Source organism: Felis catus, chromosome X (genome assembly GCF_018350175.1).
Source record: "Felis catus isolate Fca126 chromosome X, F.catus_Fca126_mat1.0, whole genome shotgun sequence".
NCBI classification, from domain to species: Eukaryota; Metazoa; Chordata; class Mammalia; order Carnivora; family Felidae; genus Felis; species Felis catus.
Genome location: NC_058386.1, coordinates 109,223,065 through 109,248,145, shown reverse-complemented (window position 1 = coordinate 109,248,145; position 25,081 = coordinate 109,223,065). Strand labels below are relative to the sequence as shown.

Below are 25,081 nucleotides of genomic sequence, written 5' to 3'. Positions count from 1 at the left end.
CAGAAACTGAGGCTTAGGAGGGGCAAGTGATTATCTCAGGGCTGCCCAGCAAGGAAGTGATAATTCTCAGACCAGTGCTTGCTGTTTCGCTGCACAGAGGGATCAGATATTCTGACAGAGATACTGGGAGAGCCTGTCCCTGGTGGGACTTGACCCTATTCCCATACTCACCTCACTATCCTCCCTACCTCAGCCCCGACAGCGACGCTCCGAAACACTGCTGCCTCCCAGGTCCCTTCTGCAGCAGTGGGACTAGACAGAGTGGGCATTTGATCACAGAAACATCAGTTCCTGATGTACCTGATCAATCAGATAGGAACAGTCTGAGTCCTGAGTTCCTGGGGACTTTGTCCTGAAAGGACATCTCCTCTTTCCTTGCGAATCCTTACATTTGCGGTCCTTGCAGCCAAAAAGAGCCTTTTAACACCAGGGTTTGGGGAATGGTCTGCACTTATTTATTAGAGGAGGTGGTGTCAGTGTCAGGAAATGGGCTGGATAGTGCCTGGTTTTTTGGCTCCAAACCCTGAGGCTCTGCTGTGTGACCTTGGGCAAGTGTCTTTCCCTCTCTGGGCCTCAGTTTCCTCATTTATCACATCGCCTTGGATTAGACGGCCCCACTCTGATGTAGGATTGAGCCATGTACCTTTCCTTCAATAAACCTCATAGGAATGAAGCCTTCCTGTAGGCACGGGGTTGGATGCCGGGGATTCGGCAAGAAAAGAGGAGTAAGGGTGAGTCTCTGCTCTGCAAAAGCTCAGATTCCCATCCTGTAACGGTTTTTTTTTTTTTTTTTTTTTTTTTTTTTTTTTTTTTTTTGGTCATGCTTTTCCTTCATGCTGACTTACCTTTTCAGAAAATGCCCCCGCTTCCGCTGGAGAATGGAAATTGGCAAAGAGAGAGGGAAAAGGTCCAATTTGCGCCTTTGCTATTTTAGGGGCGGTTGAAATTACCAGCCAAAGTGGAGTGATGCGCTCACTGGAGTGACCTCCGTTCCCCAAGACAGGAGAAAACCCAGGTCCTCTGCTCGTGAAGTGGCTTGAGCTCTTAGGCGTGAGGCATTATTACATAAATTCAAGCTCGCTGCTGATCCTTAGTACCCTGAGTTGCCTGAAGGGGGGAATGGCACTGCCTGCGTGTGCAGCCCGGGCGCTCGGGCCGCCGCTGCAACCGGAGCGAAGAGCGCCCGCCCGCACCACCTGTCCCCGCCGGCATTCCAGAGTAGAGGCCGAATTGGCAGCGAGCCGGCCCGGATCAGTCGCCGCCTCAGTCCTCGCGGGCCCTCCTAGGGGTGTGTCTCGCGGCTTCAACTCCCAGCCGCTCCTGGACGAGCCCCCAAAGGCGTCTTCCTCCCTGGCGGGAGCCGCGCGCACCTCTCTCTTCGCGCTGCTGCCCCGAAGCCGCCGCAGGCGGATGCACGACCTCAGGAGACGCTGGGACCTGGGCTCCCTCTGCCGGGCCCTGCTCACTCGGGGCCTGGCCGCCCTGGGCCACTCGCTGAAGCACGTGCTCGGCGCGATCTTCTCCAAGATTTTCGGCCCCCTAGCCAGGTACGTTTTAGGCGAAAGCGGGACTCGCGCGCCCGGCTCGGGGCGCGCGGGAGCCGCGCGGGGAGGGAAGGCAGCCGCGAGGGGAGGGCAGGGAGCAAAGTTCCAGCCGGCCGGCGGCGGCCGGGCTGGGGGGCTCCGGAGGGGCGCGGCGCGCGTTCGGCCACGCTGCGGCTCCTTCCCCGCCTTTCCGCGGGCACCGGCTGCGCAGCGTCTCCGCTCGCGAGTCGGGCCGCCGGAGGACTCGTCCCCCCGGGGGAACCCCGAACGCCCGGCGCGGGGCTCACTCGAGGCGGCCGCCAAGGTGGGCGAGCGGGCGCGGGCCAGTGCGGAGCTTCGGGGCGCGCGGCGAGGGAGCCCCGCGAGTCGGGCGGGCGGGGAGGCGGCGGCGTGCGCGCCCAGGGGACTGGGGGCACAGGCACCGGGGAGAGTCCTGTGGGCGAAGCGGGATGGGGATGGGAGCCACCGTGAGCGGAGCGAGACGTGCGGGGGCTCGGCCCGGGGGTGTGAGTTGGGGAGTGGGGCGACCGAGGCGAGCGGCGTCCCGCGGGTACGAGACCCCGCGACACGGCTCCGGAGAGCTCCGGCGGGGGGAGAGGGCAGGCGGCCAGCGGGAAGGAGTCGGGGGGAGGGGGGTGTGCGGCAGGAGCCACAGCGCTGAGCCTGCCGGGAAGGAAGGAAGCGGGGAAGGGCGCCGCCGCCGCCGCCGCCACCGCCGCCGCCGTGGAGTACTCGGTGTGGAGGGGAGGGGGAAAGGGGCGCAACGGCGGCGCCGGGGGGAGGAGGCGGTGCGGGCGCACGGCGAGCGCGGGCTGAGCTGCGGGACTGACGTAACGAGCTTGGGTTTCCCCCAGCGTCGGGAACATGGATGAGAAATCCAACAAGCTGCTGCTGGCTTTGGTGATGCTCTTCCTATTTGCCGTGATCGTCCTCCAGTACGTGTGCCCCGGCACAGAATGCCAGCTCCTCCGCCTGCAGGCATTCAGCTCCCCGATGCCGGACCCGTACCGCTCGGAGGATGAGAGCTCCGCCAGGTTCGTGCCCCGTTACAATTTCAGCCGCGGCGACCTCCTGCGCAAGGTAGACTTCGACATCAAGGGCGATGACCTGATCGTGTTCCTGCACATTCAGAAGACCGGGGGCACCACTTTCGGCCGCCACCTGGTGCGCAACATCCAGCTGGAACAGCCTTGCGAGTGCCGCGTGGGGCAGAAGAAATGCACTTGCCACCGGCCGGGTAAGCGGGAGACCTGGCTCTTCTCCAGGTTCTCCACGGGCTGGAGCTGCGGGCTGCACGCCGACTGGACCGAGCTCACCAGCTGCGTGCCCGCCGTGGTGGACGGCAAGCGCGACGCCAGACTGCGACCGTCCAGGTGAGTGCGCGCCCGCGGCCGAGCAGGCCACTGAAGCGCGGGAGCGGACGTGGGCCCCGGCGGGCGGAGGGCGGGGACGCGCTGCTGACCGCTGCCGGCGCCCCTGTGCGCACCTCGGGGGCCGGGCGGGTGCGCCGGGCTGGGCGGGCGCCAGACTCCTTGGCGCGCACGCTCGCGGCGCCGTGGCGGCCGCAGAAAGCCTGCCCGCTGCGGCTCGGGACGGCTAGTCGGTCTGTGGGCGGGTTGGCCTGCTCCGTGGCCCGGAGGGCGTGCGGGGTAAGCGGCCGGGAGGCCCCTAACGAGCGCCCCTCGGCCGCCGCCGGGACAGGGTACCGCACGCGGACTCCGCACCGGAGCGCCGGGAAGAACCGGTCTCTGTGTGTGGCGTCCCTGAGTCCCTCCTCTTCTTTCTCTTCTTTTCTCTGCGCCCCGGCGGTCCCAAAGCCTCCTTTCTGCCCTCTCGTCCTTTTCCCGCTCCGCATTCTCCCCCACTGCTTCTCTCACTTCCTCTATTTGCCCTTCTTTCTCTTGCTCCTGATCTCGTCGGCTCCTGGCCCTGGCTCTTGCACTTTCCTTCGTCCTCACTTTGCTGCTCGTTCTTTCTCTTTTTGCTTGACTTCGGCCACTCTCCTCCTTTGTCTCCTCTGGCTCTGCTCTTCCTGGGCGATTGGGTGACCCTCTGCCTCTGTCCGGGGACACCGGGGAGGGCTGGTGGTACCCAGGTTGCGCCCCTCGCTACTGGCTGCACTGGAGGCACCCGCAGCGCTTTGAGAGTGAGGGGGCACCGTGCGTGCCAAAGGGCGAGCTGGGACTCTTCCCTGACCCCATGTGGGGTTCAGTCTTGAGAAACCCCTCCAGATGTACAGATCCCGAGCCCCAGCGTGGGGGGCCGGCAGCCCACGTGCTGGGAACCCGGGGCTGATGCGGAAAAGGGTGATTTATGAAGTCTGTAGCCAGTTGCTTTTGAAGCTAGGACATTTTCCTCCATCCAGCCTCAATGCCCAGTTGCTGGAGGTCATGGAGTGCCATAAAAGCAGGAGAGGAAGAAGGGCAGGTTGGGCTGGAGTTGCTCTGGCCAGGGGTCCCATTCTGCCACTGTCCCCAAAACAGATCTGGGCTGGGGCAGGGAGCCCAGGGACTGGAGTGGGTGAGTCTAGTTGCCAGGGGGGCCCTGGACGGGGTCTTTGGGCAGGCGGGGACAAGGCTGTGCTCTCTGCCTCCCCATCAGTCTTCACGGGTGGGGGGGGGCACTCCAGGCTGCTGTTTACATTAGCTGTGTACCTGGGAGGCTCCCAGCTCCCACTCCTGCCTCCCCAACCCCCCAGGCAGGGTACTCCAAGTAGGTGCTTTGCAGACGGCTCTTGCAGTGCAACAGCCAGTGCAGTTTCTTTTTTCTAGATGCAGGCAAATGGAGCCCTCTGACTTTCTGGTCACCATTGAATTTTGAAGAGACCTCACCCCGGTTCATTCTCCCTTCCCTCAGGCTACAGTGTCTTTTCTTGAATGCTGGGATTCTGGCAGAATCCGTTGAACTTTCACTGCCTTAACAGGCCTAACAGATGTTTTTTTGTTTTGTTTTGTTTTGTTTTGTTTTGTTTTGTTTTTCAATCCTAAGCAAACCTTGGTTCCAGGAAGGTTGTCACCTCAGTCCATTGTGGGAGTTGCGTAAGTCATTGCCACCATAGGATTCTGGTGTTCAAGAAGATCCCAAACAATTTGGCAATATCGAAAATAATCTCACTTGCTGGTGGAGCTTGTAGGTGTAGTGAGGGGTGGTGATATTTAAAAAAAAAAAAAAAAAAAAAAGCTCTTTAGAGCAAAAATAGAATCCCACAGCCATGACTATATCCTAAGAAGTAGAAATGAGGTCTTGGCCACTATGGAACTCATGGTTCTGTCTAGAGCTCCACGGGGCACATGTGCCTTTTGAAATCCTTTTGGACATGTAGGTCAGGGTGTGACATGATCTCTAAGCGCACCTTTCAGATGTGGTCCGGATTATATCTTTTTTTTTGGTAGCCACTGTCCTCTGGCAGATCCCTTCAGAAATTTTCCTTCAGAAGTTTTCCGTAAGATAACTAGACCCCTCAAGGGGAGGGTTCACCCTCTGGGATTGTCCCAAATTGAAGCAAAATTATCTGAATGAAATGAGATTTTCTTGGTCGTAGAAAGGGTGATACCACAGTGCCATCTAGTCTAATTAAAGAGGAACCACTTTTTAAAGAGAGTTATTGGCTCTCACAATATTTGCACAAATTAAATAAAATTTGTTAGAGAAACACACTGCTACCCCAAGGGCACCTTTCTACTTCACTGATTCCTACCCACCTCCAGAAATCTTCATCTTAAAGAATAGGGATAGCTCGAGGGTTCCAGCATTTCCCAAGGTGTTGATACATCCCTGCCTTCAGGACCAGTTCAGTGAGTTCTGATAATCTCCAAGAGGGAAGGTATGCGTAAGTGTGTGAGTGAGAGAGTGTGTGTGTGTGTGTGTGTGATGAAAATTTAGACAGGGGCAGCAGTGATGCGTGGGGGTGAAGAGCTGGTCTCAGGAGACGAGAGTCAGCCATGAGGACTTCCTGTGTGGAGTGCTCTTCTGTGCCAGCTGCTGGTCTCTGTGCTCCCCTGAACTGAGGAGAACAGCAGCTCTGTCTGTTTGGCCTGGGAGTCCCGACACCTGGGCTTCAGCTTCAGGCCCACCACGGACCAGCTGTGTGACCTTGGACCGGGGCCTGTCCCAGCCTCACGTATGGAGAGTGCGTTCCACTCTGATGGACCTTTCACATCCCTTAATCTCTGGCATGTCACTGTAAACTTGCAGTGTCTTTGGGAAGGGGGCAGAGTGGGCAAAAGTATCCCCGTTTGTCAGATGAGCGTGAAGCCAAAGCGGGTGAAGGACTTTCCCAAGGTCATCGAGCTCTTTAGTGGCACAGTGGGAATCTTCTTCCAATTCTGCCTGCTCTGTTGGCCGTGTCTTGATGAGCAGGGGATTGGCGCAAACACGGTGAGGGACTTCATGTTAGTTATGCCCACGGAGTGAACGCTGGATAGATGGTAACCGATACCGTTATCACCGACATCATCGCCGTTTTCAGTATGTTACATGTGTGAGTTTGGACGAGTGATTGGAGCAGGGTCGCCCCACCCATTGGGAGAACAGATTTGCCGCTCCCTGAGGCTTTTAGCTCAGCAGCAACGAGGGCCACTTTCTGACTCGCAACCATCTATCCACAATAAGGGGGTGGGGAGGGGGGAGGGGCCATCGTGCCTGCCGGCCAAGACCCTGAATCCGGCTCCCACTGCCACTTGTGCTGTACTTCCCTGCCTCGGCGGATGGCAGGGTGCTTGCGTGATATGGGAACGGCTGCGAGCACGTTGCCTGGCGAGGACAAAGAGAATGCGTGGCTGGCAAAAGGCTCAAGTTGTTTATTGAGAATAATAGTTCTCAAAAAGAAAAAAAGAAACAAAAAGAAACGACTAGAAATTGCATTTCATGCATCTGTCTGCCAATATGTTGTTTGGGGTCAGAGAAGGGTCCCGCTCATTGTAGAATTTCTAAGACCTTTTTTTTTTTTTTTTTTTGAAAATGTATCAGAGCATTCTTGCTTCCCAGCTGTTAAGACTCCCGAATTCTGCAGGCCTTCTCAGGCCAAATCCCCTCTGTCTGTAGCCAACTCCAGTGCACCACTTAGTCTGTGGGAGGAATTCAGAACTGGGCACAGGGAACGTGCACTGGCCTCATTTTTCTCTGCCAGGTGCCGTGCCGGCTGGCACACACGGGGCGGCGGGAGGGTGCAGGGGCAGAGATCAGATGCTGTGGCTGGTGCAAGTCAAAGAATCCGATCGCGATTTTCCTCTTGCATCCTCGACTTCTAGTGTCTCTGAATCTTGCAGGGGCCGTATGGAAGAGTAATGAACTGTCATCTAAAATCCAGTAGGGCATCACTGACAGGAGAAGACTGAGAGGCACTTACAGGGAGAAAAGCTTTCTTTCGCTTTCCGTTTCCTTCAAAAAGGTGGCTCTGTTTGGAAAGAGCCGCGTCTTAGCAAGAACTCCGTGGTGCCTGTGCCTACTCATGCCTCACGTGCCCAGGCTCCCACTCCTTCCCGTTCTGGATCCTGCGGTGAGGCGGGATGACACGCGGGGCCTTCGGGTGCCAGGTATGGGGCGAGGGGGCGAGCATGCATTTCTTCAGCTGCCTTTGAAAAGACCTGTCAGAGCCTCCCACCTCCTTCGCAGGAGAAGGGGAGAAGCTCGGTATCACACGTGTCGTGGCGTGGACGGCAGTCATGTTGTCGGAGTCCCGACAAAACTCTTCCCTCCTCAGGGTAAAAAAAGGGCTCTTCGGGGTGAGCATTTCTTAACCGTAATTTTCGATCAGTGGTGCCGTGTGGCAAGAAGAATGTTAGCGCTTTGCCTTTTACAGATACCTGTCGTCAACTTCGGTAGTGGGAGGTGACACGAACGATTAGTCATCTTTTCCATCGTTATTCATTACGCAAAATTTTGTGAAACTGCCTATTATCTTCCAGGGAAGGCACGTCATTCTTACTGTCGCAGAGCTTACAATAGAACGAAATAATTTGGGAGTTTAGACATTTAATAAAGGAGGGGGATTTTGTTTGGAAACGATTTGAGTATCTGGAATGTCTTTAAAATGGCACACCTTCGCAGGAATATAGCAAAACGTGGAGAAAAGTCCATCTGTTTATGTGAAAGTTTATGTCTAATCAGCAAACTGTGAAGTATCATGACCTCTGCACAGTGCTAGCAGTTGGGGGAAATTAGAGCCAATACAAAGGCTGAAAAGCCAAGGTCACCATCTTTAGCCACAAGTCCGTAAAGATTAGAGGGTAAAGTGCAGAACTGTGTAGTACAGACAGGTCAAAGTTGGGGGTGAGGTGGGGGAGGGCTTGTCATTTGGAGCAGGTCCACCCCCCCCCCACCCCCGTAGAATGGGAGGTTTAACCAAGACGCTTTCTCAGGCCCATTCCTTCCTGAGTAATGAGGAACAGGCCCGAAACAGGAGAGATGTATTCAGGAAGGCGTCTGGGAATGAGTGGGTTGTATTTAGAAGAAAAGAGGCACTGTGGGTGGGCATGGCATCCTTCTGGCATCACGAGGTTCAGCAGCCTCACCTAGCCAGGGCTGGCCAGAACCGAGAAGGTCACGGTCGGGGAAGGGTGAAGGAGGTGGGTGGGGGAGGCCTCATTGTTGACGTCCTGGAATGGTGGTGAGGAAGCTGAACCCCAGTGACGAGGAGAAGCACTTGGGTGGAAGGAATGTAAAAAACACAAAAGGACGTGAAGGGTGGAGCCCAGCTGGATGCATCTTCTCGATGTCTGGAGTGGAGGTAGCACCAGGGGTCAAATCGCAGAGCTTGAGGAGGGCATCTAGTTTGGGTTGGAGGGCGCTATACCGAAGAGCTGTGACTGGTCTATGTGGCCTAGATGTCTAGTGGCCAGGGCTTATAGGGAAGGGCAAACCACTATGGGGCAGATTAGGGCTTAGTTGTGTATGTGGGAGTCTGTGAACCCAGTTAATCTGATTTCACAATTGGCATTATTATTTAAATGATAGTTGCAATTCACATGTGGGGCTCTCAGCCAAGGAGAAGGATGTTTGAATAGAGGAAAAGATAGACAGTTATGATTACATAAAAACGAGAACTGTTCATCTGTCAAAAAGTATCCAAAATGGAAAGGCATATGTCAGACTGATGAAAATATGCACAACAAATAAAACTGACAAAAAGATGACATCTTTTCTGTATAAAGGACTCCTACGAATTGATTAGAAAAACAAAGAATATGACCCGACAATTTACAGCACGGGAACCACAACTAGTTTACAGACATGGAAACACTGTTTAGTCCCACAAGGGTGTGGTAAATATCCTAATTCTCACACGTTGTAAGTGGGCGTGTAAATTCGAATGATTCTATTGGAAATAAATTAGATAATATAAACAGAACATTAAAAATATTTATTTGTTTGACCTATAATTTCTTTTCTGGGATTTTACTGAGAGCCGTAGTCCTGCACACATTTTTCATTCATTCACTCACTTATTTACTTATTCACTTTTTAATTCAATAAATATTTATTGAGAGTCCCCCTATCACTGTGCTATGTGTGGGGGGCACTGTCAGGAACCGGGCAGATGTGCGTGGAGTGGGAAAGACAGATATGAAACCAACACTTAATGGCTTAAAATTGTTGAGAAATACCGCGGGCGGGGGAAGTATAATGTGATATAATGGTACACTGGAGTTCTTTATAAGTGCAACAAATTGGAAAAATCTGGACATCCACATAGAGGAGAATGGCTCAAGGAATCTCAGTGCATCCACTTGGAGGATTATTACAAAATCATTTAAATGTCCTTTCATAGAGTATGGAAAATTGCTAGTGATTTAAAGCTAAGGGAACAAGAGATAGACAATTATGGACCCATTTAACTACAGCTATGTTAGAGAGAGGGGGTGGAGAGCGGGAGAGGGAGGGAGAGAGAGTGGGAGAGAGAGAGAGAGAGAGAGAGAGAGAGAGAGAGAGAGAGAGAGACAAAACATCTTCCCATCCCTCTGAATCTAAGCGTAAAAGACAAGATTGAAAGAAAAATACCAGGATATTAGTAGATCCATTAGTGACTTATTCTTACTCTGCTTCTCTGAAGGTTTTGCACTTCCTTTATGAGTATGCATTACTTTTATAATAAAAGTAAACATTAACAATTTTAAAAATGATGTTTTATTTTGGCTGTGGTAAATTATACTCATGTCAACCTTTTGGCTCCTGAAGATCGTGGCTGGCTATTTCATTAGCCTCTTGATATCTGGGGAGTTCTTAATGAGGAAAGCAGTTTCAGCTAAATAAACTCTCAGACTGGAAGGCAGAGGTGAGGAATCCGCTCAGTTGATTTTTTTTGATGAGTGGCTGTTATCATATGCTAAAGACACCATGGAACTCTTACACTCAGTACAGTATGGAGATATTTGAATGGATTGCTCTTGTTGTTTCTCTGTTTAAAAGTTAAATGGAAGGGCGCCTGGGTGGCTCAGTCGGTTAAGTGTCTGACTCTTGATTTCGTCTCAGGTCATGATCCCAGGGTTGGGGATCGAGCCTTGCGTAAGGCTCCATGTTGAGCATGGGGCTTGCTTGGGATTCTCTTTCTCTCTCCTTCCCCATCTTTCTTCCCCTTCCCTGTTTGGTCTCTTTCTCCCTCTCTCAAAATAAGTAAATAAACGTTAAAAAAATAAAAGTTAAATGGAACAGGAAATTAATAGTGGTACACAACTGGAAATAATAAGACTTGTTCGGCTCAGCCAGAGCCACCCAAGATAACCTAGACTCTGAATCTTCATGAGCCTCTTTCCAGGTCAGCTGATGCCAGAGCTAATGGTCTGGCTCAAAGAGTCCAGTCCTGGGGCTGTGAAGGGCTATCGTTCCAAACATCCACAACTGAGAGCTTCGGTCAGTTAGTGCTCATGTTGTCCTCATCCAAGAAAGGAAGGGAGTCCTCTTTGCTGGGACAGCCTGCTCGCAGAGCAGTTTTCCTTCATAAGAGCATTGCCCCCAGTTAAATAGAAATTAAATTACTTACAAATTAACTAATATACTTAGAAGTGAAATTTAGGAATTCTGAATTAAGTTGATTAGACCACTTCATTCCTCAGCTGCTCCGGGTATCTGAGGGGCTACTATATACAGTGAGGTGCATAATCTTAAACTGTTGAAACTCCACCGAAACTCCATTCTAGGTACCAGTTATTTTGACAGTGTAAAGAATGTGCTTCACAGCTGAAAAGCCAATATCGACATTTGAAGACAAATAAAAGAAGATATTTAGTCACTGAGTTTAGAAAAAAAAAAGGTACGGGTGGGAATGTTCTCTTTTCCATTAAAGCATAATGAAGAATCCAATTAATGGTATACGTCTTCTCATACAATGCCTTTGTAAGCTTGCAGAAATATTTGTCTAACTTGAGTAAAATATTTATTGGCAAAAGAGCATTTCTAGTTTCACTGGGTATTGGACTTCACAGATTATTCCGTTGGTCTTATTGCATCCCATTTGTTATTTCTGCCATTTTGCCTCTGAGAACAGTGTTGAAGACTTTGACACATTTCAGAGCATTACACTAAATAAATCTGTCTTGCACATTCTACTGTGCTTTTTCTGGAATATTATAAATATTCAAATGTAGGCACACTTGCAAATTCAAAATAAAATTCAATACATGCAAATTCTGCATAAATTCCATATTTATAACTTAGCAATAGTTATGAACTTGTTATCCTATGATATAAATATATCAAAAAGGAGCTCATGGGAATTACCAATAAATATATTTTTCTGATTAAACTGTGGATTCTTTTTTAGTCACCATTTAAGCTTCAATTCTGGGATATATTATAAGAGAATAATTTGCACTTCATTTACTGTGAATTGTCAAGAATCATGTTCTTCCCCGATGTAAATGTCTGCAAAAAGGACTTCTTATTCAGTTTGATTGCTTTTTAAATTTTACCAGCAGAGATGCCCTAGTGAGCCTAAGAGAATTGGTCTGTTTCTTGTGAAGAGTTTAGTTCTAATGAATCACTTCCATGCACTTTTCTGAAGGAATATAGGGCAATTGAAATGTGTAATGCATTGATTTACATTCCTTGCATTAATTGACTTTCTCCCATAACTATACTAATAGCGACAAGTCTTCAGTATAGTATCAGCTCCGATTCACTAATGGATATCATTGGACTTTTGCTAGCTTCCTACAGGAGAGTGAATGCCCGCAAAGAGGGTTTAGAAATTCACTAGGGTGACCAGGTTATAGACAGGAAACTAACTCAGAGATACTGCAAAAAAGTCCTTTGATCTTGGCAGCCAGCTTCTTAGTTAATGTAATAAATAGAAGTTGACTAAACTCACCAGTTGAAAGACCTAGATTATCACATTGGATGAGAATATGAACTCCAGCCACGTGCTGTGCATAAAAGACAAAGCTAAAACATAAGGATACAGGTGGGATTGGAATAGATGCACTCTGCCAATACCAACCAGAAGAAAGCTGAAGTAGTTCAGTTGATATCAGATGAATACCCTAAATGAAAACCTTTATTGCGGATATACGGGATCACTGAATAACGGCAAAAAGTTCCATTTTCCGGATAGCAATTCTAAACTTGTATGCACTTGATACCTTGTTTTAAAATATATAAAGCACAAACTGACAGGGCACTCGGGAGATGTTGTAAAGTCTGCTGATCTCTTTCAGAAATCGACAGATGAAACGAACAAAAAAAAATGGGTAAAGATACAGAGATTTGGTTAACAAGCTCAGTGTAATGGACCTGCACCCAATTAAAAAAATGCACATTCTTCTCAAGCACATATGGAACAGTTGTAAAAATAGACCATATACTAAGCTGTAAAGTTAGTCTGGAAAAACTTCAGTGAGTAAATATCTTACAGACCATACTATCTGACCAGGTAGTGCTTAGTCATTGGATGTTGTAATCAGTTAGGCAGGAACAAGGGATGAGACTCTGAGTGCATGAGAAGGAACTAGTAGCTTGATATATTTGGAAGGATTGCCAGTTCTTCACTGACCACATCAGGTTTCTTAATTCACATGCAAGAGTGTAGAACTCCAAGACTGGCAAAGAGAAGTGCTGGAAAGTGATGGTTTGACCCAGGTAGGTTGGCCTGATTTTCCCTGGAGCCCTATTGATGTTTTTGGGTACCTATTAAGACAGGCCCTATGCCAGGGGCATAACGTGTATTTCTCTCATTTAATCCTAAAACAACCCTCTAAGGTAGATGTTTTAAAAATCCATTTAAAGATGAAAAAACAGAAAATTGGGCCCAAATCTACCCAGCCAGTCAATATAGGAGCTGACAGTTTAAAAAGAATTAGGCCACTTGGCTTGTCTCATATGTTTTAATGGCCACAAAACTTTGAGACAAATCTCCAGAAGCCTCTACCCACTTTTTGGCCATGTCTATTGTACAAGCTAAGTAAAATCGAGACTTGTTATCTGATATCTTTTCAAAACATCTTCTAGAAAGTTTAATCAGAATTACTCTTTAAAGGTGAATTCTGCAGCTCTTTATGCCCCTTCTTAAATGAAGACTTAGATCTCCAACAATAAAGAAAGTATAAGTAGATATCCAAGATATTGCAAGTGCGTTTGACACTGATTTACAGAGAAGAATGCAGTTTTAGGGGAAATAAACAAAGAAAGGAGTTATGCTAGAGGAAAGATTATTTTCAGGTAAGGAAAATGAGGACCTTAACTGTATTTTAATTTATGCCCCATGCGGACTTAAAATATGGTGCACACACTTGATAAGATTTGTAAGAGGCCAAAGCATCTTAGTCCTTCGGGAATGTTGGCAGTTGCCTCATTAGCAATGTCAGTTGCACCGCTCTGACTGTGGCCTGTTTCTATAAATGACCATCAGTTTTTGCCCTGTGTCTGGCCTGTGTAGACACAGCCTTTGGAGGGTAGTGTGAATGAGTTCTGCCAGATCAATTCACATGGTCTTGAAACATGAAAGCCAGTGAAATGAAGATACTTTCTCTCAAAACCAAGTGAGGAATCCTTAAGCCTGCTCTTATCCCGGGGGCTCATCACGAAGATAGGAGTGACCATTCTCTCTCTTTCGGAAGAGGTTGCTTTGGAAAAGAGAACATGTGAATTAGCCTGGGCCTACCAGCCTGGCAGACGTGAATGCGGGCGGCCAAGAAATTAGGTTGACGGCATTGAAGGATGGTAAAAAGATGCCCAGTGTAACCAGAGGCCAGGGTGACCTTGGAGTGATGGCCACCTCAGCAGATAACTTACAGCCGAGACTTTCCTAAGTGGAACATTAACTGGCACGGCATCCTGAAGGTCGAAAAAGAGAGCCTATTAGCCAGATACACTAGATGCAAAAATACTTAGTGTTTTTGTGATTGGTTTTGCTGAGGGTCGTGCAGTGTGTTCTAGGAGTGAAATAGGCCAACTCCAACTCATGAAAGCAACGTTGGAATGAAGCATTTTGGGGTGAATGATGCGTAGTAGGCTTTTATGAAAACTCACTTCAGTACCAATTTTAATGGACATGTAGAAGTGATTTTATGCATAAACACACCATAAGATTACTGAAAGACAATTACTCTAATATGTGACTGTGGACCTGAAGCAAGGTATTTTTAAAAATAGTTTTGCGTTATTGAACAAAATGGCCTGTGCGTTATTTCTCCTTGAAGGTAAGGATCCATGCTTAGCATCCACCACTCTCACTTTGTTCTTTGTGACTTGGAAGCAAATCAAAAGATAAAAAAGATATCATTTCAGCATTAGTATAGCATTTTACAATCTTTGGCAGCATTTGTATTTATCACCATATGGGTGTACGTTAAATCTGCATATCTCCCTCTCATTTATATGTTTATGAAGTTATAAAGATATACACATGTGCACACAAAGTAATTAAGCAAGTGATATGTGTTTGACAATGTTTGGTGACTTAATGCCAATTAGAGGGGGGTTAAAAAAAAAAACCTTGCTTTTCTAATCCAATTGCTTCCATGCTTTTTTGTGTATGCACTTAAGGACAGAATCCATTTAAAGTGAGGAGATTTGCATACGTGCAGCTTTGAGCGAGACTTCTATTTATTCCAGATGGCCTTGAAAAATTATACCAAGGGCCTCAGAGACCTGGATGTCACGAGACCCATTAGGATGAGACTGAAATCACACTTGGGTTTCCAGCACTTTCTCCTGTATGAGAAGGGGGTGTGCTTTTGATACGGTGGAGGCTGAAGGTACATCTATGGCGTAGCTAGACTGTTCAGTGAAGCCCAGTGAGCTCAGCTCAGCTCAAGGAGGGAGTCCTGTGTTGCAGGCACCTCATCTACCCCGCTTCTAAGAAAATGGCTCATGATTTTCCAGAGTTAAGCAGAATGCCAAGTTAAAGGCTGCAAGCACGGAAGTGAGCAGTTACATGGACAGTCTCGCCTTTTAAAAAATACGGTTGCATTGGAATGGGCAAGTTTGCGATGCCCCCCATTGAATGTCCTTTTTTGTTTTCCTTTTCAAGCATGGTGATTATTCCTTGTGGGAAGTCTGTGGTTCTAGTATCTAGGGAGGGTGTGGGGTCTCAGGCTGTGACCTTTGGCTGGGAATATCTTCTCTAGAGAATGTCATAGAGGTCTTGCTTCCGTGATGACAGCAGACAGACCAGGGACCATGAAAATCCAGCTCTTCTGGTTTGCTGGGGTCTGACCCCGGGATGTGGCTCTTTCTGGTTATTGTAGGGGAGCTCTTGTATGTATCGAGCCTGCTAAGATGGAGAGATCTGAGTGCCACAAAGCCCGAGGGATGCACAGCTATATCATTTGGCTCTTGGGCTCGGAGTTTGGCTTTGCACAGGAAACCTAGAAGGAAGAAAAGAAATGTTCTCCCCTAACTTCAAGCCAGTTGAAATATTCAAGAAATGGTAGGAGTTCCAACTGAAATGTCAGAAGCTAAAACTGGGTGTGAGAAAGAGAAACGCTCTTGGGGGCGAAAGATAAATTATTGCCATAATTATTTTTTAATTTTTTTTTTTTATTTACCTACCCCGAGAGACAGAGGGAGCGGAGAGAGAGGGACAGAGAATCCCAAGCAGGCCCCGCACTGCCATCACACACACAGCCTGACACGGGGCCTGAAACCACAAACCACGAGATCACTACCCGAGCCAAAATCAAGAGTTGGACGCGTGACCGACTGAGCCACCCAGGCGCCCCAATTATTGCCATAAGTAAATGACAGATTGCCCCTGAATGACTTAGCCCCACCCCCCAGGTTTAGCTCTGGGAATAATCAGCTGTACCCACATCTTCTTTAGGGCCCTAGAGACAGGCAATAGCACCACTTAGGTCTTGGGGCCACTGGTGGCTGTCAATGTGGAATTCTGGGACACCATGGTCCAGCTGGATTGGGGTGAGAGCTAGTTTGGGGTGGCTCTGATGATTCAGCCTAATTCACTCGAGATTCATCCAATCTTGCTTGTACCAATAGTTTGTACTTTTTTATTGCTGAAGATTCTTCCTTGGTTAGTATGAACCATACTTTGTTTAACCACTGATCTGTTGAAGGACACCTGGACTGATTCTAGTTTTTGGCTATTATGAATAAAGCTGCTCTGAACATTAGTGTATAGACTTCTGTGGGATGATCAGTGTTCATTTCTCTAGGATAAATGCTCAAGAATGCAATTGCTGGGTCATTTTGTAATTACGTGTTTAGTTTTATGAGAAACCACCAAACTGTTTTTCTGAAACGGCCATATATCATTTCACATTCCCAGCAGCAACGCGTGGCTGCATCCCAATTTCTCCCTATCCTTTACAGCATTGGGTGTTTTCACTGTTTTTTTATTTTAGCCATTCTGATAGGTGTGCAGTAACATCTCATTGTGGTTTTAATTTACCTTTCCCTGATGGCTGATGATGTTCAGCATTCTTTCGCATTCTGACTTGCCATCTGGGCGTTGGTGCAATGTCTGTTCATGCCATTTGCCCATTTTCTGATAGGATTGTTTCGTCTTTAACTGTTGAGTTTTTAGTGTCACTTTTATATTCTGTATATTAGTATTTTGTCAGATCCATTGTTTGCACATATTTTCTCTAGGTCCATTGCCTGCCTTTCATCTTCTTCACGTGGTATTTGGCAGAGCAAAATTTCTGATTTTGATGAGGTTCAGTCTATCAGTTTTCCCCTTTATGGATCATGATTTGGTGTCAGGTTTGAGGATTCTTTGCCTAGCCCTAGATCTTAAAGACTTTCTCTTGAGTTTTTTTCTAAAGGTTTTATAATTTTAACTTCTACTTTTAAATCTGATACATTTTAAAATTATTTTCTTATTTTGATACAGTTCATAGTTCATGCATCATCATATTCACCCTTTTAAAGCATGCAGTTCAGTGGCTTTTAATATATTCATAAAGTTGTGCTATGACTGCCACTAGCAAATTTCATCCATTATCAGTCGCTGTCCATTCTTCCCTCACCCCAGCTATTTCATGGGTGTGAAAGGGCACCTTATTGTGGTTTTGATTTGCATTTTCCTGACAGGTTATGATGTTGAGCATCTTTTTGTGTGCGTATTGCCCATTCGGATGTATTCTTTGGGGAAATGTCTATTCAGATCCGTTGCCATTTAAAATTTTTTTTTTTTCTCCTTGGTATCCAGCTAGGTATCCTTTAAAAAAAAAAGTTTTATGTAAGTAATCTCTTTACCTCAAATGGGACTTGAAATCAAGACCCCGATCAAGAGTTACACACTCCTCTGACTGAGCCCGGCAGGTGCCACTGAGTTAGGTGCTCTTTATAGAGTCTAGATTCAAGTCTCCCATCAGATATATGCATTGCAGGTATTTTCCTCTTTCATAGAGTCATCGCCTTAGCCTCGTCATGATGTTCATTGAAGCACAAAAGTTTTAAATTTTCATGAAGTCCAATTTAACTGTTCTTTGTTTTGTCCCTTATGAAGGCTATGCCTCACCTAAGACCACAGAGATTTACCCTTATATTTTCTTCTAAGAGTTTTATAGTTTTATCTCTTCAGATAAGCTCCATGAGCTATTTTGAGTTATTTTTTTGTGCATGTTGTAAGGGGGTCTGACTTTATTCTTCTCTATGAGATTATCAATTTTCCCACCATTGTTTGTTGAAAAGACTTTTTTCTTTATTGAATTGCCTTGGTACCTTTGTTGAAAATCACTTGACCATAAGTGTATGGGTTTATTTATGGATTCTATTTTGTTCATATATACAGCCATTTAAAAATTTATTTATTTATTTATTTATTTATTTATTTATTTATTTATTTATATAATTTGTTGTCAAATTGGCTAACATATAGTGTGTAAAGTGTGCTCTTGGTTTTTGGGGTAGATTCCTGTGGTTCATCGCTTACATATAACACCCAGTGCTCATCACAACAAGTGCCCTCCTCAATGCTCATCACCCATTTTTCCCTCCCCCTCACCCCCCATCAGGAAACTACAGATGCTGCGGAGGATGTGGAGAAACCGGAACCCTCTTGCACTGTTGGCGGGAATGCAAACTGGTGCAGCTGCCCTGGAAAACAGTGTAGAGGTTCCTCAAAAATTAAGAATAGAACTACCCTACGACCCAGCAATAACACTACTAGGAATTTATCCAAGGGATACAGGAGTGCTGATTCATAGGGGCGCATGTACCACGATGTTTATAGTAGTGCTTTCAACAATAGCTAAATTATGGAAAGAGCCCAAATGTCCATCAAAAAAGATATTTTATTTTTAAGTAATCTCTACACCCAATGTGGGGCTTGAACTCACAACCCTGAGATCAAGAGTTGCGTGCTCTACCAACTGATCCAGTCAGGCACCCCTCATTATGGTTTTAAAGGATGATTTTAATGCCCCCTCTTTCGTTCTTGATTTTAGCAATTGAGTCTTTTATTTTCTTGGTCAGTCTAGGTTAAGATTTGTCAGTTTTGTTGATCTTTTCAAAGAACCAACTTCTGGCTTCATTTTCTCTGTTCCTTCCAACTCTCAATTCCCACTGCAATCTATAATATTTCTTTTCTTCTGCTTGCTTTGGGTTTAGCGTGCTTTTTCTTTTCCAGTGTCTTCTGGTGGAAAATTAAATTATTGATTGAGATCTCTCTCTCTCTCTTTCTCTCTCTTTTTTTACATTTGCAGCTATAAAATATTCTCTAAAAACTGCTTTGGTTGCATCCTGTAAGTTTTGGTATGTTTTGTTTTATTTTAATTTATCTCTAAGATTTTCTAATTTCCCTTGTGCTTTCTTCTTTGGACCATTGTTTATTTAGGAGTGCATTGTTTGATTCCCACATTATTTATGAATTTCCCAGAAATCCTGTTTAAATGATTTATAATTTTATTCCGCTGTGGTCAGAGAACACACACTGTGTGACTGAGTCTTTTAAAATATATTGACAAGTGTTGTATGGCCTGACATATGGTCTGTACTAGAGATTGGTCTATGTGCATTTCAGAAGACTGTATTGGCTTGGTGGAATGTTCTAGAGACGTCAGCTAAGACTTGGTTTATTATATTGCTCAAGACTTCTGTTTCCTTGTTGATGTTTTTCTAGTTGTTGTAGCCATTACTGAAATTGAGGCATTGAAGTCTCCAACTATTATTACTGAATTTTCTATTTCTCTTTTAATTCTTTCAGCTTTTGCTTCATGTGTTTTTAGGCTCTGTTGTTAACTGCATGTATATTTATGAATGTTGTGTTTTCCTGATGCATTTTTCCTTTAATCATTATAAAAATTCCTTCTTTATGTCTAGTAACATTTATTAAAGTCAGTTTTCTGTGATATGAATGTGGTCATTCCGTATTTCTTATGGTTCCTATTTTCATGATATATGTCTTTTTCTCCTTTTTTGTTCAGATTGTTTCTACCTTTGAATGTAATGCGTGTTTCTTGTGAACAGCATATAGTTGGACCTTGTTTTTTAAAAAAAATTTTAATGTTTCTATGTATTTATTTTTGAGGCAGAGAGAGAGCATGAGCAGGGGCGGGGCGGAGAGACAGGGAGACACAGAATCCAAAGCAGGCTCCAGTCTCCGAGCTGTCAGCACAGAGCCCAACGCGAGCCTGAACTCATGAACCTCGAGATCATAACCTGAGCGGAAGTCAGAGGCTTTAACCTACTGAGCCACTCAGGCGGCACCCCCACCCCCCCGCCAGTATAACATTTTAATGGCTTTAATGATTTTTCACTGTGACTTGTTACTTTTTTTAGTGTATGCTCCAGGGCTTAATCTACACATTGGAACTTTTCAGAATTGACTTCATATTTATAATACATTATAGTTAGATCTAGAAATGTTTCTCTTAATCTATTCCTTCTTTCCTTTTTTGTGCTGTTACCATTATAAAATTTACATCTATAGAAGTTAGAAACCCAGCAGTACATTATTGTCTTTAAGCATGAATAATTTAGAAGTGCACTTGAGAGGAATTCTACTGTTGTTGGGTGGAGGTCATTAGATCCTGCTGTTGGGTCAGTGTTGATTAGGTCCTGTTGGTTGAAGGTATTGTGGAGATATTGTATATCCTTGTTGATTTTTTGTCTAGTTTTTCTCTCAGTTGTTGAGAGAGAGGTGTTAGAGTCCCCAACCATAATTCTAGACTTGTCTGTTTCTCTGTTCAGTTCCATCAGTTTTGGCTTTATATATGTTGTAGCTCTGTTATTTGGTAAAGACAGATTTGGACTTGCTATGTATTCTCGGTCAACTGACCCTTTTTTCATTATGTAAGTTCTGCCCTTTGGTTTTGGTTATTTTCTTTCTTCCAAAGTCTATTTTATCGAACGTTAATATAGCCACTTATGCTGTCTTCCCATTGATGGGCACGTAACATATCTTTCTCTCTACCTTTCAGTGCCTTCTAATGCTTATTTTAGTGCATCTATGCATATTTACAATTATTTGGAGGAATAGAGAGAAATGTGTATACTCCATCCTGTCCAGAACTGGAAGTAAATATAGTTCACCTACTTCTGTTTGTGTGAATGATCTGAGTTCGCCGTTGAAGCCACTGAGGCTGTGTGCTGCCCACACCTGACTTAAGTGCAGTGATCCCCCTTTACTAAGTCAACTTCTCTGTACATCAAGACTTGTAGTGGCCCTATTTTCTTCATTTCCAGGGATCACCTTCTTGAAGTGCAAATATTTTTTTGTTAAATATGCCCCCCGCCTTTTCTTATTTTGGTTGCATCCATCTCTCCTTTTCCTATGTAGGCATTTGGTTTTGGAGAGTTGGGGATGATGCGTGATCTGGAAATTTCTGTCTGCTGCCACAAGCTTAGTATGAACAGAAACAAAAAACTGCCCGTCAATGAGCTTGACACTAAGATGTAGAACCGGTAACGTGGCCTATTTTGATTAGATGGAATCTTTCTCCATTAACTGAGTAACTGGGAAAACTGAGCACAGGTTGTTGTGAGGATGGAGAGAAGGGCCTGTTAAGGGCTCTGCTGATGGAGGGGACACCTGAGCTGAGTCCCCAGGGATTCACAGCGAGGCAAGGAACAGGGGAAGGCCTGAGGAAGCAGCACAAGTAAAGGCATAGCCGCAAGAGCCTGTAGGGCTTGTACTTAGGGGCTGGGGTGAGATCTGTGACCTCAGAATTAGCTAGAAGCCAGCACACGTGGAGCCTTGTAGGGTGTAGATCATATTTGGAACTTTATCCTGAGAGCAGTCAGAGGGCATTGGGAGGAGGCAGGTGACCTGATTTGTGGTTTCTTTATTTTTCATTTCTTTTAATTTTAGAAAAAAGATCTTTTTTTTTGTATGAAATTTATTGTCAAAGTGGTTTCCATACAACACCCAGTGCTCCTCCCAACAGGTGCCCTCCTCGATGCCCATCACCCCCCCCTCCCACCCTCCCCATCAACCCTCAGTTTGTTCTCACTATTTAAGAGTCTCTTATGGTTTGCCTCCTTGACTTGTGGTTTAAACAGTCGCCTTGGCTGCTGTGTGTGGAAGGGGCAGGAGAGGGGCTGAGAGCATAGCAGGGAACTCAGAAGGCTGTGGAAGTCTAGGGCAGAGGGGGTGGTGACCCAGCTTGGGGGGGGGGCTCTGGAAAGGTGAATGGTTTCAAGAGGTATTTGGGAGGAAGGATGGAAAGAATGTGGGACTGAAAGGTGTGAATGGTGGGGAATGAGAGTGAGAGAGTGATGCTTTTCCCCCAAGATGTCCTGCTGGGGCAGACTGGAGGCCACACCGTCGTGGGCAGAGCCACGGGGGCGGGGGGGTGGGGGTGGTGAGGCAAGCTTCACGTACACGGAGTACGAGGAGATGGTGGGTGGCACCACCATGTCCAGATGCCCACAGGTGGGTGGTGGATCTGTGGGTCGGGAGCTCAGGACTGCAGACACAGACTGGCAGTCATGAGACGCTTATCTCATTATCTCATTTAGAACAATCCCGAATTATGTAAAAGGTACATTTATTTGCAGTGCAAGTCGTCCTCAGTAGCTGCTGAGGCTAAAATCAGAAACTCGTCCTAAATAGGGGCGCCTGGGTGGCTCAGTTGGTTGAGCGTCCGACTTCGGCTCAGGTCATGATCTCAAGGTTCCTGAGTTCAAGCCCTGCGTTGGGCTCTGTGCCGACAGCTCAGAGCCTGGAGCCTGCTTCGGATTCTGTGTCTCCCTGTCTCTCTGCCTCTTTCCCACTCATGCTCTGTCTCTCTCTCTCTCTCTCTCTCTCAAAAATGAATAAACATTAAAAAAAAGAAACTGGACCTAAATAATAATAGGAAGTATGGGAAGAGGTTTCTCGTGACTGAATGGGATGCTACACGTCCGAATGGGCCGATAAGGGGAAACCATGAAGAATGGTGTGGAGGCCTTACTTGTCTCAGCCCAGCAGCAGGGCCCCAAGTGAGGGATTCTGAAGCGCCTGTCGGGCATGGCCTTTGGATGCCACTCTTCCCCATCGCGTGTGCCAAGCCCAAGAGCACCAGGGAGCAAACATGTGCTCTTGCCATGAAGTGTGTACCCTGAAAAGTAAATACTTTTTTATTTATTATTTATTCGTTCTCTCTTTCCTCTATACTGCTTTTTAAAAGTTGCTATTTCCCTAGGTCACAATTGTTCATGGAGAAAGGAGAATAACAGTTCTAGGGCAAAAAAAAGTTACCATTGTGAGCATTGTCTATAACTGGCCAAATTACTAATAGAGGTGTTCTCGGGAATTTAGAATTGGCTGTTTCACTTAAAAAAAACACACACACAAATAGTTTTACTGAAGTGTAGTTGATATACAAGAAACTGCACATATTTAATGTATACAATTTGATGAGTTTGGACAAGGCATACACCTATGTAATCGTCACCACAATAAGGTAATAGATGTGTCCATCAGCTTCGAAAGTTTCCGTGTATATGTGTGTGATAAGAACACTTAACATGAGATCAGCGATTTCATCTTTACTTTAGGATTTGGAGTCACACAGACCTGACGGCTCTTTCGCATACTACCGGTCAGATTTTGGGTAAATCACTTCGCGTAGGTCTGATCTCCATTTCCTGATTTGTAAAATGGGGATGCTACCTCACGGAATTATCCTGAGGCACAAATGTTGTAAGGTAAGTGAAAGGGCTGTATAAAGAATACATTGCTGCTCAAGTATTAACCATCTGTAAAACCTAAAATGTAGCAACTCCTATGATTTCGAGGCTATTGTTGCTCTTTGCTTTAGCTTTAAATTTTTTTAAATTATTATTTTGAGAGTGAACGAGAGAGAACATCCTGCAGGCAGTGCAGAGCCCCATGCGGGGCTCGAACCCACAAGCCGTGAGATCATGACTTAAGTCAAAATCAAGAGTGGGATGCTTAACCAACTGAGCCACTCAGGCGCCCCTTGAAATGTTTTAATGGTCCCCAAACATTGATATTATCTGAATTTTGTATATATTTGTCAAAGCTTGCGATTATTAGTGCTTTCATTATGTCCCATAAATATTCTTGGTTTCCAACTTGAGCTAGATATGTTGGGAAAAGACGAAGTTCAGCTAATGTGCCATATCTGAGGGATTTTGGGTATTTTAGCTTGCCTCTGATGATGTGGGACAGCTCAAGAACAATGCTTTACCCAGTGCCGAATTTTAACTGGGGAGTAGTTATCGTAAGAAGTCTTGTCATCTTTGCAAGATATTCAAAGCACTGTTGGATGCTGGAGGGGGAAATTACATTTGTTTTTGCAGAAATCCAGGCACTGCAAAAGTTTGATGGAGCTCTGTGGACATTTCCTGGTGCCTAGAGATTTCTTTTCTTATTGCACATCTGAGTCCTTTATTTACCAGTGCTGTTACATAGGGGGAGGGTCGGTGGTAGGTGGCACTACCCCTGGGAGTAAGAGTTCCCAGGTTCATTTCCCAGCTCAGCACATTGACTCTGGACAAAGCCCCCAAAGTGTTCTCTGCTTCAGTCTCCGTAATGCCCAAGTGAAAATGAATACTTACTATCACTGAACTTGTGAAAATGCAGACCGATAATTAGATCATGCCTTAAAACCCCTTTGAGTTCTACTGAGAAATTCCTTGTTCTCAAATAAAGTAGTCTGTGGTTTTGTAGGCATCAATATATTGCCAAGAAATGAATCACTAGGGGAGCAAAATATGTAGACCAAATAACGGGCGTCATTGACCTCAGTAAACAGATGTAAAAAATGGTGTTAAAGCAAAAAGGGAAGTATTACTCTGCCCTGAGCAGGGAGCCATTGAAATGCTGGTCTGATTTAGATAAGGTCCATGGCCGAGTGGCTTGGATGGCCTTTTCTCACTTGTTGGTAATGAATTGAATTTGGAGGCATGTGATAAACGGAGGCACCCAGCATTAGTGAGTACCCGTGGTTGGAGAAACGCCTTTTTAGCCGAGCCAAGGTGGTACTCTCCAAATCTGCCTACTAACTTTTTGAAAGAGTATTTAATTGTTAAAATTGCTGCTGCGTGATGTCTACAGCTGTCTGACTTTACTCCTTTCAAACCTTTGACCTGTAAGGCAGTCACTAGAAATGATTGCTCATCAGCATCTGAACCGAATTATTTATTCCATAAAATACTCAACCATACAAGTTGAGGCCGTGAAGGGTGTGGCAGCGGTGGGATTTCAGCTCACGCCAGAGAAATGACTGGAGCCTAAACCCAGCGTCTTATACCACTCGGCTACGCTACCACCCCAACTACACGATTTGAAGGAAAGAAGCCCTAAGGTCCTAAGTGATTGACACGTCTGGCTGAAGGATGATGTGGGCTGCTCATTGGCTGAGTAACTTGAAGGGAGGGCTTCCCCGTTCAACCTGAGCTTCCCCAGGTGGGGTCCTGGCTAGCTCTTGACCCCAGGATGAATGTAGGGTGAACCGTTTTTTGAATAATGTACCAAACTTGTAGTCTGTGAATACCCCAGACCCGGTACTCATCGTGCTATAATGTATTTGCCTTTAAAAAATTTTTGTTTTTACCACATGTGAGTTTTCTAAGGCCAGGAATTGTCTTTCATGTCTGTCTTCCCAGAGCCATTGTCCATAGTAGTCAGTCAATGTTTGTTGAAAAAGCAAAATAGCTTTCAAGCATCATGAATGCAACATGCAAAAGCTAAA

General features: G+C 46.0%; 1 protein-coding gene across 4 annotated transcripts in view; it reads left to right on the top strand.

The window, feature by feature from the left end:
• The first annotated feature begins 1,066 nt into the window (after window positions 1-1,066).
• The window catches only part of HS6ST2 (heparan sulfate 6-O-sulfotransferase 2), a 291,707-nt gene continuing 267,692 nt past the window's right edge, over window positions 1,067-25,081 (top strand). For 2 of the 4 annotated variants that reach the window (XM_023248921.2, XM_023248920.2), the window contains exons 1-2: window positions 1,067-1,547; window positions 2,399-2,917. In XM_023248921.2, coding sequence (XP_023104689.1) covers window positions 1,120-1,547; window positions 2,399-2,917 — 947 coding nt within the window. In that variant the 5' untranslated portion in view covers window positions 1,067-1,119. The remainder of the gene's footprint in view (window positions 1,548-2,398; window positions 2,918-25,081) is intronic. The other 2 variants (XM_045050528.1, XM_023248922.2) reach the window with 2 other exon arrangements.